At 39.0% G+C, this 12,430-nt stretch overlaps 1 protein-coding gene across 11 annotated transcripts in view; it reads right to left on the reverse strand.

The window, feature by feature from the left end:
• LOC124629656 (dachshund homolog 2) overlaps window positions 1–12,430 on the reverse strand; it is a 133,074-nt gene that overhangs the window by 106,254 nt on the left and 14,390 nt on the right. For 6 of the 11 annotated variants that reach the window (XM_047163162.1, XM_047163164.1, XM_047163161.1 and 3 more), the window contains exon 2: window positions 659–685. The exons of the other annotated variants lie outside the window; for them this stretch is intronic. In XM_047163162.1, the coding sequence (XP_047019118.1) occupies window positions 659–685 (27 nt within the window). The remainder of the gene's footprint in view (window positions 1–658; window positions 686–12,430) is intronic. 11 annotated transcript variants of the gene reach the window in all.

Here is a 12,430-nt window from a genome sequence, read left to right on the forward strand (position 1 = left end):
TTTATCTTCGGGTTTTTTATTAACAAACTGCGAATACTTACCGAATCTCGCCTGGGAAGCCATATTTGGTAAAAAATAAAAAAGGTCACAAACACAAACATGCTTATAAAACTAAACATAAACTACTAACGCATTCAGTAACACTACACATGTAATTACAATGTAAATTTATCTGTGATTTTCAGTTTTAATCAATAGCTAGGGTGTAACCTGGAACCAAAACAACGACAACTAACATTTCACCCACAATTATTTCAATTACACTTAGATACAGTAAAATAATCACACCATTGAGACATTATGCAATCGAATGTATAAGGACTGATTCACGGACCAACCAAGCATTTAAGAAAATCATTGCTTAACTTCAAAATTTCAATGATATGAAATGGGACCTACCTGGGTAAGAGATGGAAATTGCGATAACACAATAAAAGTAAAACAAATGAAAATAAAACACACCAATAAGCAATTTTGTTGGAAATATTATACTGTCTGTAAAAGTCCTGCGTTGCGGGTGTAACGTGTGGTCTTCCAGGCTACCCCCTTGGCCTGCTAGCGACCGGCACAGCGGCCGAGCCCGCTCGAACGTTTCCGAACGCAACCGAACCCGGCCGAACGAAACCGAATGCGCGGTGCAAGTGAGAGAGCGACATACCTGTCTGGCGCTTTCATTGACAGGCACCTGAAATGAAGAAAAAAATCGATCCAATTCGTTGAAAATTTTAAATTTTAAAATGTTTGTCTTCAACATTTAAAATTGACACAGATAAATTTACATGCAAGGATATGTGTAGGTTTACATCAAATGTCGTTTCGCTGTATTACAATACTGGATATCATTGCTGGTGTTCTGGATTGTTTGCATTGTTATCGAAATCGTCTACTGCGAGTAATGTATCTAAATAAAGAACAAGGGGTAACCAAAATGAATTATAAAAATTAAAAGTAAACATACTAAAAAAGAATAAACAATAATGTGGCAAAAACAATTAAAAACAACATTGCAAGATGTATTAGGACAGTTGTTAAAATATGGGGTAGCGTCGAGCGGCTTGACTCCGCAGCTCCGATGTTATTGTGCGCTTGCACGCGATCTCTCTCTCGTGTTTGCATTCGCACACTGGCGCAGCTACAAGCCAACGGTTTGTTCCATTTTTGAATCATGTGCATAAAATCATTAACTATCCCATTAAAGTAGTACGGAGTACAGATACATCGCATACATGTAACTGGTGCCTATAAATGCGCAGTTAATCAGGTTCAAGCAGATTTAACTTTGGTAATAATAATCCAGAGCGAAAGATAAACGAAACAATCATTAAATCCTTGTAATATCCGTTTTAATTTCAATGTTAGTATCTATCTTATCTAATAATTAAGCACTAAAGAATAATTATGGCTCCTTATCACAAAATCCCAAATAGGTAGATACTCATTTTATTGAAGTAATCAATTAAAGACGAAAGTACATGTATATGAATTGGTCAATAAAAACAGATTAATATTGAGTCATTACAATAAGGCAAACCTCCCTTCCCGATGGACAAATTTATTAGATTATTACCGGACGAGATCACGCAAACGGAATCGTAAAATTAAAGGAAATCAATCCTGTTAAATTGAATCCAATTCCCTTAACATCATTTCATTATAAAGAAGGGCACAATGCACGTAATATCAGCCGGCACTCAAATATAATGCTAGATATATCAAAAATATATCTAAGTTGCAGTGCCGTTCAATGCAGCAATTGTATCATTAGAAGAGTAATGAAAACGTCAAAGCCAAACATAAATTTATAGAGACAGAACAAATATCAAACAATAAAAAGAGCTCAGAATGAATAAAGTGGCGTAGAGTAGCGGTTCATACAATACATTTCACTTCGCGTGTGAACAACCACCGATGACTATCGTTTTGTGCTATTTTGACACAAATACTTTTCTCCTAGATATTGTAATCGATGGTATTCACCGCGTACCAAAGCATACACGCAACAAAATCAAAAGTCACCTACTCGAAAAAACCAATCTATCAATATTAGAACACAAAAAATATGCAAGTCAGTTAATAATCCCGAATCGGCAATCGACAATGGAAATAAAGTCACAGTCACTTTTTTAATAATGGCAACACACGGTTTTTCTTTTTATTGCCACCCTAGGTTCGTTTGACATTTGAACCGGCTGATGACTTAGCCGCCATGATTGATCGTCGCGACCCAGTAAATGAGTGCAATTTAGCGTTTATTTTCCCTTCTATTCAATGTTTGTTATTGATAACTGCATAAAATTGTGTCCCTTCAAAAAAATTAACTCAATTTTTATTACAACAAACTATCCCTTTGGTGCTTGCTACAAAATCATTCGAAAAGAAATTAATTTCAAAGCAAACAATAAAACAAAATAAAATCATATTTACATACAAATTAACTGTTGAACTGTGACTGGCAATCATTTGTCAATTCCAAATGTCATTCTGAATCCCATAGCAAGTCTTTGAATGCCACATAATGCAAAATGGCTATACAAGGCTTACGTTTAAAGTTCAAAATAACTTTTAGCGTTGAACAATATGCCTCAGAACACTTAACAGAGCTTATGTTATAAATCTGAATCGTATGGCGATCATTTTAAAGCTCAGACTGCAACGTATGGATCGCCAGGATTTGAAGAAAATGAGCGACTGTATACAATTTATCATCCAGCCAAGTATCCGCCCAAACCGTAACGAATCACTAGTAAATAAATTGACCACAAACATTTCGGACCATTTCTTTTGATGTAGCATCCAGAAACAACTTCTATATTAATTTATTAGTGATGTAAGTATCTCGAAGATTTGTTGCTCGGTTGATTTGCGGTGCGCGCTGCCATAAATCAAACTACTTGCGTTCAGATCATTCTTTTCATAACATATTTTATTAAAATAGAAGTATGAAGTATTCATCTACTGTTGAACTATTCTCGTGTTTGCGTAACGATTGTAAGACAAGTTATTTCGATTCGGTAATTTCATATTGTTCGATCATTTTCTGGATCCGAGTCTAAGAAAACATACAGACGAAGATAGAGCAGTAGATAATAAAATTGTTATTAATCACGATATTGTTTTCGTCTGCCAACATTAATAAGATTTATGAAAACATGTAGTGGGTTGATCCACGTGCGTGTATGTGATATTATTTTAAGAAAGTTTCACAATAATATTCCTCCCACCAGCCGGGCGATGATCGAGATCATTGTAATGACTCACAGAGTATAAATTACGTTTGACAGGTCATAGAATTAGATTGATACGTTCTAGGCTGCTCATTCAATTGATAGTGATGTGCCGGGATGTGGGGGTCTACTGAATCATTTTAGACTACCACATTCTAGTTACCTAATATGAACATACAGCGATCAATCAAAAATCTAAAACCTACTGATATATGTACATACCGTGTAATAATCATTATTGCTATTACATAGAGAGCGATCCTATTTCAGACCCATATTTTTTCAGTATACAAATATAGTTGATCCTGTTTATGCAACTTAAATAAAAGTTGATGAATGAAATCGAATCCTTGATAGCAAGCCTGAAGCAATCGTACATACTTATACAATATACATTTCCACTTAAGCAATGATCTGCTCAAGGGACTAGAAATTTCATAGCTCTCAATTAAAACGCAGAAATAATTATTTGGAAACATCCACCCCACTTGTAAATCAATTTATTAAAGTAAATGCGAGTCTGTCCCTCCTTGAAATATCACAAGTATCCTTATTTGATATTTTAAGACTGGAAATAATTTACCGATTTAATTATATTATTATGTCTCAATAAAACACTTGTTCGACTAAGTAATTATTTAATTAGTTGCAGAAAATTAATTTCTGTGGTTGTTATAAAATGGACCAAGTATCATAAACAAAGCATAGACTAAACTGGAATGGCGGGAACTCCTTGGTCCCACCTGCTCTCTAAACAAACTTTTGACGCGACCGTAACAAACAGTTTTCGAGAAAAATAATTGCACATTTAAATCCTCCTGGGGGCATTAATTTCCCTTCAGCCACAATTCTGGTAAGGAAACAGTCCAATTAGTGCATTACTTCTTACTTTAGCAACAATCTGATTTAAGGCCTGTATCACAACAAGAGATTAAATAAAGCGGTAAATAAGGAATATTTAACTTTTGTCTCCGGTACGTTAGTAATCACATATATCGGGAAATATTGTACCTAAATCAGGAAACAGAACAAAAAATAAGCCTGAGATTTTATAATGTTCGAGTAGATAATCGTAACTGTATGTTTGCCAGAGCTTTAAGCAATGCATGTAGGTTTAATGTGGATACGAACGCAGATAATTGCAGCATAATTTAATAATAGCACTAGTACGCATGGGCTGTTCTACGTATAAGTTTATGATAAAAAATGTCTTTGAAATGACCGCTGACATTAACTTAATGGGGACAACTTTAGAGGTAAAGTCAATTGTTTTCTTGACACACATTGCGTGTTACAAATATCTATGTATAACAAGCATGAGTTGCCAACTATAGCGCCGTTATATTATTCGCGTGGTAGGCTTACTGTGACACTGCCTTAAAATTCCAACCCTTCCAAGTCTGTAGGACAAGATTTTATTTTTGTTATTTATAACACTCGGAAGAATTATTACTTCTGAATCGTTTAAGTCCTTGCTCAGTACTTGTAATCCCGCGAGCCGAGATTAAAATGCCCAACGCTAATTAAAAGGGTAACTTTTTTACCTAAGTAAATGATTAATCGGACATTTATGTTCCAACTGTATTACAACGTGGCAATAATAAATTGTTCTTATTTAGTTTAGGCGAAACAGTTTTAAGCATCATTAAAATTATGTTGGGATTAGTTATTTTTATACCGAGTAGAAAGACATAACGGTAAAAATATTAACCTTAAGAAACACTGAAGACCTTTTGACAGGAGCAATTATATTTTCGTAATTTTTAAAGCCAACAATAAATTCCGGCTTTGCGTTACCTTCTTAATGGTCACGATGAGTGACATACGAGACCTTGTCTGAAACTTTTATGACTATCCTATACTTTTACTGAACTATTGATGTGTCGGCCTTTGACAAGATTATTTCCGCAAAAATGTAGGAAAATCTACATTTTTGCGGAAATAATTCAGCCTGGTCAACAGTGTTGATATTATATTGACACCTGTCACAGTGGAGGGTTAGTGACATTTCGGCGACCTTGTCCACCCTTGGAACTGCATCAGATGTCGGCTAGCATCAACATAGTAACAGTGACACTCATATGCACTGTTGCAGTTTAATTTACATACTTATCTATTTACTTATATAATAAGTGATACATTAGAGTAACCCTATAACACGTATGACCTACTTTTATGTTTTTCATTATACTTAAAGATTGTCTATAAAATTCAATATAAAAAGGGCGCCTTCTATAACTTGTATTTAATTAATTTTACGTCGGAAATGTTATTATTGCAGCACATACGTTTTTGTTTATTTTAAAGATATAAATATAAGATTAAGTGTTATCTATCTAATTAAAAAGAACACGTAATTATATCCAATATGTTACAAATGTCAGCACCTATTCGAAGCTAGGAAGGGTAGAAGCTGGCCAGTAATAGCGATTGTTTAACTAATTGCTAAATTAATTATGATAATTATCGAGCGGCCAGTGGCAATAATTTCGCACGGGTGCGCCGCTAGCGCCTTGAGTTATGAACGCCCTTTACCGCAAACTCATCCATTCTGCCACACTGTGGTAATGATGGGCCCTAATTGTGACTATAAAAACTGTTACAGTAAATGCATCGATGCAGGGGCACTAAATTACGACTGAATATGGATAGGTCCCATACAACGTCGTCTCACAAACCGCGTTCCCTAAAATTGGCTTACTTCAATGCAAACAGCATGAATGATAAGAAAGAGGAGATCGCAAACTTCCTTTGCGATCACCAAATTGACGTCTTCCTTATCCAGGAAACATTTCTCAAACCCCACAACCGCGACCCCAAAATTGCTAACTACAACTTAGTGCGCAATGATCGGTCGCGCGGCCCAGGCGGAGGCACTCTTATCTATTATAAGAAATCTCTGCACTGCATTCGATTAGACCCACCAGTCCTAGAGTCAACTCTAGAAGTATCTCTATGCCGGCTAGGCATGACGAATCACCCGCCAGTGACAATTGTCTCTGCGTACATGACTCCAAGAAAGGGGGAGACGGAAAATCACTCCCTTCTCGCAAAAGACCTCACCACTCTCTTCGGCCTGAGCAACTCTGTAATCATAGCAGGGGACCTCAACGCCAAACACCCAGCCTGGAACAGCAGACTGGCTACATCCAGAGGCAAAACTATTTTCAACCTTAGCGGTACTCTTCACTTTGACCCGATCGCCCCAATGGAGCACACCCACTTTCCTCACAAAACGTCGCAGCAATCTGACGTTCTTGACATAGCTCTACTCAAGAACATTAACCTCAGGTTGAAGCAAATCGAAACCATCCACGAGCTTACTTCAGACCACAGGCCAGTATTAGTACACCTAGAGTCTCGAACGGGCCTAGACCCGGACGCTCCAACTCCTACCAGGGTGGTAACTGACTGGAAGAAAGTAAGCGAAAAGCTGGAATCTACCACGTCACCCCACCTTGATAAAATCCCCGATCACATTAGCTCAGTCGCAGACACGACGGTCGCAATCGACTCGCTAACAGAGCACGTGCAATCCATAATTGAGGATTGCTCACGGGAAGTCCCAGAGTTGAGTGATCAACGATGGAAACTGCCCGTCGACGTACGTGAATTGCTAACCGAGAAGAATGCAGCCACACGTGCCTACAGCGCCTTTCCCTGCGAGGAGAACAAAACCCACATGCGCAGATTGCAGCGTGCTGTCAAGACACGCATGGCGGAGTTACGTTCGAGCCGCTGGGACAAGACGCTGAGCGAACTTGAGCCTACTCACCTCGCCTTCTGGCAACTCCAAAGGAAGTTACGTTCAGTCGAGGACAATAACATTCCTCCCATCACCAGACCCGATAAGAGCATCGCCTTCGAAGATGCCGAGAAAGCGGAATGCCTAGCCGACAGCTTAGAGTCCCAATGCTCCCCCAGCTCACAACCCTTCGACCAGCGCCACCTCGAAAAGGTGAACGCAGAGGTCGAACGTAGAGCAGCCCTCCCACCCATTGATGACCCAGATGACCCCCTACCCCCCGTCACTGTAGACGAGGTAGAGGACATCATCAAAAACCTTCAGCCGAGGAAAGCTCCCGGCAGGGACGGAATCACGAATAGAGTCATCAAACTCCTTCCCGCCCAAATGATTGTTCTATTGGTAGCCATCTTCAATGGAGCCTTGAACAATAACATCTTTCCCCAAGCCTGGAAAGAAGCCACAGTCATCGGCATACCCAAACCAGGAAAACCTAAATCGGAGCCTTCGAGCTACAGACCGATCAGCCTCCTCACCTCTCTCGGCAAAATCTATGAGAGACTTATTCATAAGCGTCTCAAAGATTATGTCGAGAGAAAGAGCCTTATACCTAACGAGCAGTTTGGATTTAGAAACCAACACTCGTGTGTCCACCAAGTGCACCGTATCGTCGAGGACGTTAGCGTTGGGTTCCAACGCAAACTCCCGACGGGGGTGCTCTTCTTTGACATAGCGAAAGCCTTCGACAAGGTCTGGCACAATGGCTTAATATATAAGCTATACCAACTAGGAGTGCCGGATCGTCTCGTACTCATCCTGCGAGACTTTCTGTCGAACCGCACCTTTCGTTACCGCATCGGCAAGTCATTGTCTGACCCACACCCGATCACTGCGGGAGTCCCTCAGGGCTCTGTCATCTCCCCACTCGCCTTCTCGCTGTACACGAGCGATATTCCCAAGTCCCGAAAAGTTAAACTTGCACTCTTCGCTGATGACACGGCCATATACTATACAGGCCGTGACATTAGAACCATTGCCCGAACCCTACAGGAGGCAGTCAATAACTTAGCTGACTGGTTCCGGAAGTGGAGAATTGAAGTGAACCCGGACAAAAGCCAGGCGGTGCTGTTCAGCAGACCACGCCACAAGCCTGGCACTCCCCCCCCTGTCACCATGAACGGCAAGCCTATTCCTTGGAAAGAGCAAGCCAAGTATCTAGGAGTAATCCTAGATAAACATCTCACGTTCGCTCCACACATCAAAGCGGCCCGCGGCAGAGCCGCCTTCGCTATGAGCCGCCTCTACTTCCTGACCAATGCGTCAAGCAAATTAGCTCTCAAGGCTAAACTGCGCCTCTACACAGGAGTGATCCGTCCCATCATGACGTATGCGGGAGCCATTTTTGCCCACGCAAAGCCCCACTTCATCCACAGAATGCAGACCCTGCAGAATAAGTTTTTCCGTAGAATAACCGGAGCGCCCTTCTACGTTCGTAACGAAATGTTACACGTCGATCTTAAAGTGCCTACCGTGGCGCAATTTCTCAAACGCCTCACCAAGCGTCACTTCGACGGTGCAGTCAAGCACCGCAACCCACTGATCGTATCGGCCGTCCAATACGAACCTTCGCGGATGAGTAAACTCCGCCGGCCAAGACACACCCTGACCCTTCCTGACGACCCCATCACAGTGCTCCAAGAGAGCCGTAGGGACACTAGCACTCTCAGGAAACACAGACACATCCGGAAACTTCCGAAACCTCGCCGCCGAGGTACGCGTACGCGTAGAAAGTCAAACTCCCCCCCCCGACCCTTGCTTAGCCAGCCGCGTAGCTGAGCGTTAAAGTTAAAACGCCCCTTAAACATGATCCAGCCTGTCCCTTTGCTGTAGTCAGCGACGCCCTAAGCCGAGGCTCGTACCCCACAGGGGGTGCCCTTAGCGCAGTCGCTTAGTTTGTAAGCTTTTTTGCCCCTGGCTGGAGGCCTTAAACTCTAGGCATCCACAGGGATTTGTCCGGTTAAGCAGTAAACAGCCTCCTAGGCTGAACTGCGAGATGCCATTCACAAAAAAAAAAAAAAAAAAAAAAAAAAAAAAATGCATCGATGCACAGAATATAATATAGTTACCTACAACTTATATCCACATTCTTATCGATCGAAATTACCTACTGAATGGAAAATGTCAGTAGCTCATCGGTAATATTTTATTGCAAGCCGGCCCCCTCATTTATCTTATCAATTAGATACTACACAAGGATGCACATTTTGTTACATAATAACGATAATTTGTCAACACAAATCTTAAAATACATATTTATTAATATAATATTGTTTATATTACGAGCCGCAAGACGTCAACAAAGTCAGAATAAAAGGCAACAGGAGCGATTAGCCCGAGGCACCGACTGCGTGGTCACGATTTATTGTACCACTAGAACAAAATTAATTTTGCAGTCACAAACTTTAAATTAAACAACCCACTACTCCGTACCACAGTTCTAAATGGTTCAAATTAGTTTGGCAACAGTTTTGCAGAGCGCAACAATATCGTGTTCGTTTCGATCCTCAACACAGTAAAGTCTGAGCTGTTTAAGGAAGATACTTGTCTAGGCTCAAAACCAGTTCTATCTCAAATGATTGGCAACCAGGCTTGGCTAACAATTCACCATCAACAGCATATTGTAAGCATTCGTTTGATTCTTGCATCGAATCTTATAATGATTGGTCACGATTTGACATTTATTTACATCTTTATATATTACTGTAACTTGTAACTACAATGAAAAGACACTAAGTGTTAATTTCAACTCAATTTTTCATATCCGATCTACAGTCACTTTTATACCCCAGTAAAAAGTTCAAAAGATTATTGTAACTTCGTTAAACAGACAGCTGTAGTTTTCTTGTTCCACTTAACTATCTAAGCACTAACAATGTATCAAGACGAGGCAAATTTTCAAACCGTCACACACAAGCTGATAGTATAAACGACCGCATAAAAGAGAATTACGTTGTTACAACAACTGGCAACAATTTTTCTTCATACTAAGTTTGTTGGAGCACGCAAACCACGTCAGTATGAAATAAGTTTAACAAACACCCAACATTTTTCGAAACAAACGCTAGGATACGCAGGGCTTTCGAATCTAGATAGTAAATTACGGTGAGTTAAGTTTTGTCGAGCACTGATCAATCGTGTGCATGTCGGACTTTACAATAACTGATGATGGCATTTGTGTTGACTTATTTAATATGTTTTAAAGTCGAATACAATGCAACATTAATATTTGTTTCTTGTACTGGGATATTGTCTATGTTCAAGTTCAGTTTTATTTTTACATGAGGCATCAACATTATTTAAAATAAAATGATGGCTTAATCGTGACACCAACAACGATAAATAAAACTTTTAAACTTGCTTCTATTTAACCAAAAGCACACACAGGCCAAAACAAAAACCAACAAATTGTTGGAAATTGGTCTATTTGTTGCCGGTCCACCGCCACTCATACTTCCGGCCTGCATTCATCACTCGGACAATATCATTAAGACATGGCACGAGGGTAGCAAACACACCTTATTATTTGTAGTTCAGGAAATCGTACTGCCTTATTTTAGTAAAAGCCTTTCATAATAATGTTTCGTTTCCACTGAAGTAATTGTAGCTGCTTGTGGAGGAAATTAGATTAATTATGGTGTTTCTGGCTGATTTGTTTAACAATGAAGTAAATATTCTCGGAATATTTTAAAACATGCCAGGTTTTCGACTTTGTTGTTCATAGATACTTATCATTCACCTCATTCGGAAAGTTAAATGAAATATGTAGGTACCCAATTGCAATGATTGTCATTTGTTAATTATAATTCTAAATCAAACACATTGAACAAACATCGCTATTATTACATTAGTCATGAGGTTATGGCTTCAACGATCAATTAATGTAAATTGTTAATTAGAAAACACGCAAAACACTCGAGCCGTGCCGATCCAATCAACGCGGCTACTATCTAACCAGTAACAAAGCTACGTAATCTAACTATATAAATAGAATCGAAGTGTCTGACGATACACTGAGCCATACAACCCACCTGACCAACTGTTCAACTATACCAGCTTTTATGGTGAAATTCAGATTTTGACACAACTACAAATTAGGCTGACCGGATTGAAATATAAAAAAATGGAATTAATGCCAGGCGAGGTAAAAATTCAAATATCTAAAATTAAATTCTAAAGGTAAGCTGTCAACCAGTCATGTAGGTTCCATAAGTAGACTGGCATGAAGTAGGATTGGTATTCTTTATTTTTCTTTAAAGAACTCTGAAACGTGTGCTTTAAATGCACGAAGAAAATCTATCATTGATTATGCGGAAGGTCACAGCAAAAGTTCTCCAACTCACTTAACAAGAGCAAAGTCACAAGAGACCACTAGTGTTACGATACACACTACCATAAAAGTTAACAAGTTATTTACTGAAAAAGTTTACGCTGACTTTTATAAGGTGCTGTTACCGATACTCGCAACGCAAATGAAATTAACAATTAATTGCTAGGTTCGTTCAATACAACGGCAGTGTGTAGTCAATTATAATCCAATTGACACGAAGAGCTGGCTGGTTACGAAAGTGTACAATAATTAGAACTGTTGGCGAATGAAAAAATACCTGAGAATTCTGATTGCCAGATAAAGCGGCGATTGTCTTGGATTGCATATTGAAAAAACATGCAACAGAGATAAGGAGTTACATGGTTGAGCGACTTAAAGGCATCGCGGGTCTACACTGGCTAATTGCATTTCCTACCTAGTTACTACACTGGTGCATAACGAGTGCAGTTATTCAGCTCGTTAAATTTTTGATTGTTTGAAATATTGCTTTTCAGTTTGCAACGTGTTATTGAATTTTGTGGTTGTTTATATTCTAAACGCTATTTTTATTAGAATGTTTCGTTTTGAAACACTGATATTTCAGCTTCGTTCTTTTGCATGAGTTTGTATTTTCTTTACACATTTCTAATATTTATTTAGATTTTTCTGAGAAAATCTCTACATGATTTAAAACATGTATGAGCACTCACGGTAGACAATATGACTCCCTCGCATTATCATCTCGACTTACGGAAGTTGAATTACCGTATCAAACTATTTCTTGTACAAACAGCTTAGCTGGCATCCTTACACCCTTGTCACAGTCACAGAACACACACAACACGTGCATTAGTAATGTTCCTACTACTTAATGGTAAACAGTTCTATCTTTAATTTCATTGTGCAACAGTTATCATTGAAATCATGAATGAAGACACTTGCCTGTTCAACTATATTGTGTGTAATTAGATAAGTAAAGTAAGCAAACATGTACTATTTTGTTTGAATAATGTTTCATAATTCAAATGAATGTTACTCAGGTAAAATTACCCATAAATAATATAAGTCGTATTTTATTAAACACTGAACAACGGG

This window comes from Helicoverpa zea, chromosome 4 (assembly GCF_022581195.2).
Source record: "Helicoverpa zea isolate HzStark_Cry1AcR chromosome 4, ilHelZeax1.1, whole genome shotgun sequence".
NCBI lineage: Eukaryota > Metazoa > Arthropoda > Insecta > Lepidoptera > Noctuidae > Helicoverpa > Helicoverpa zea.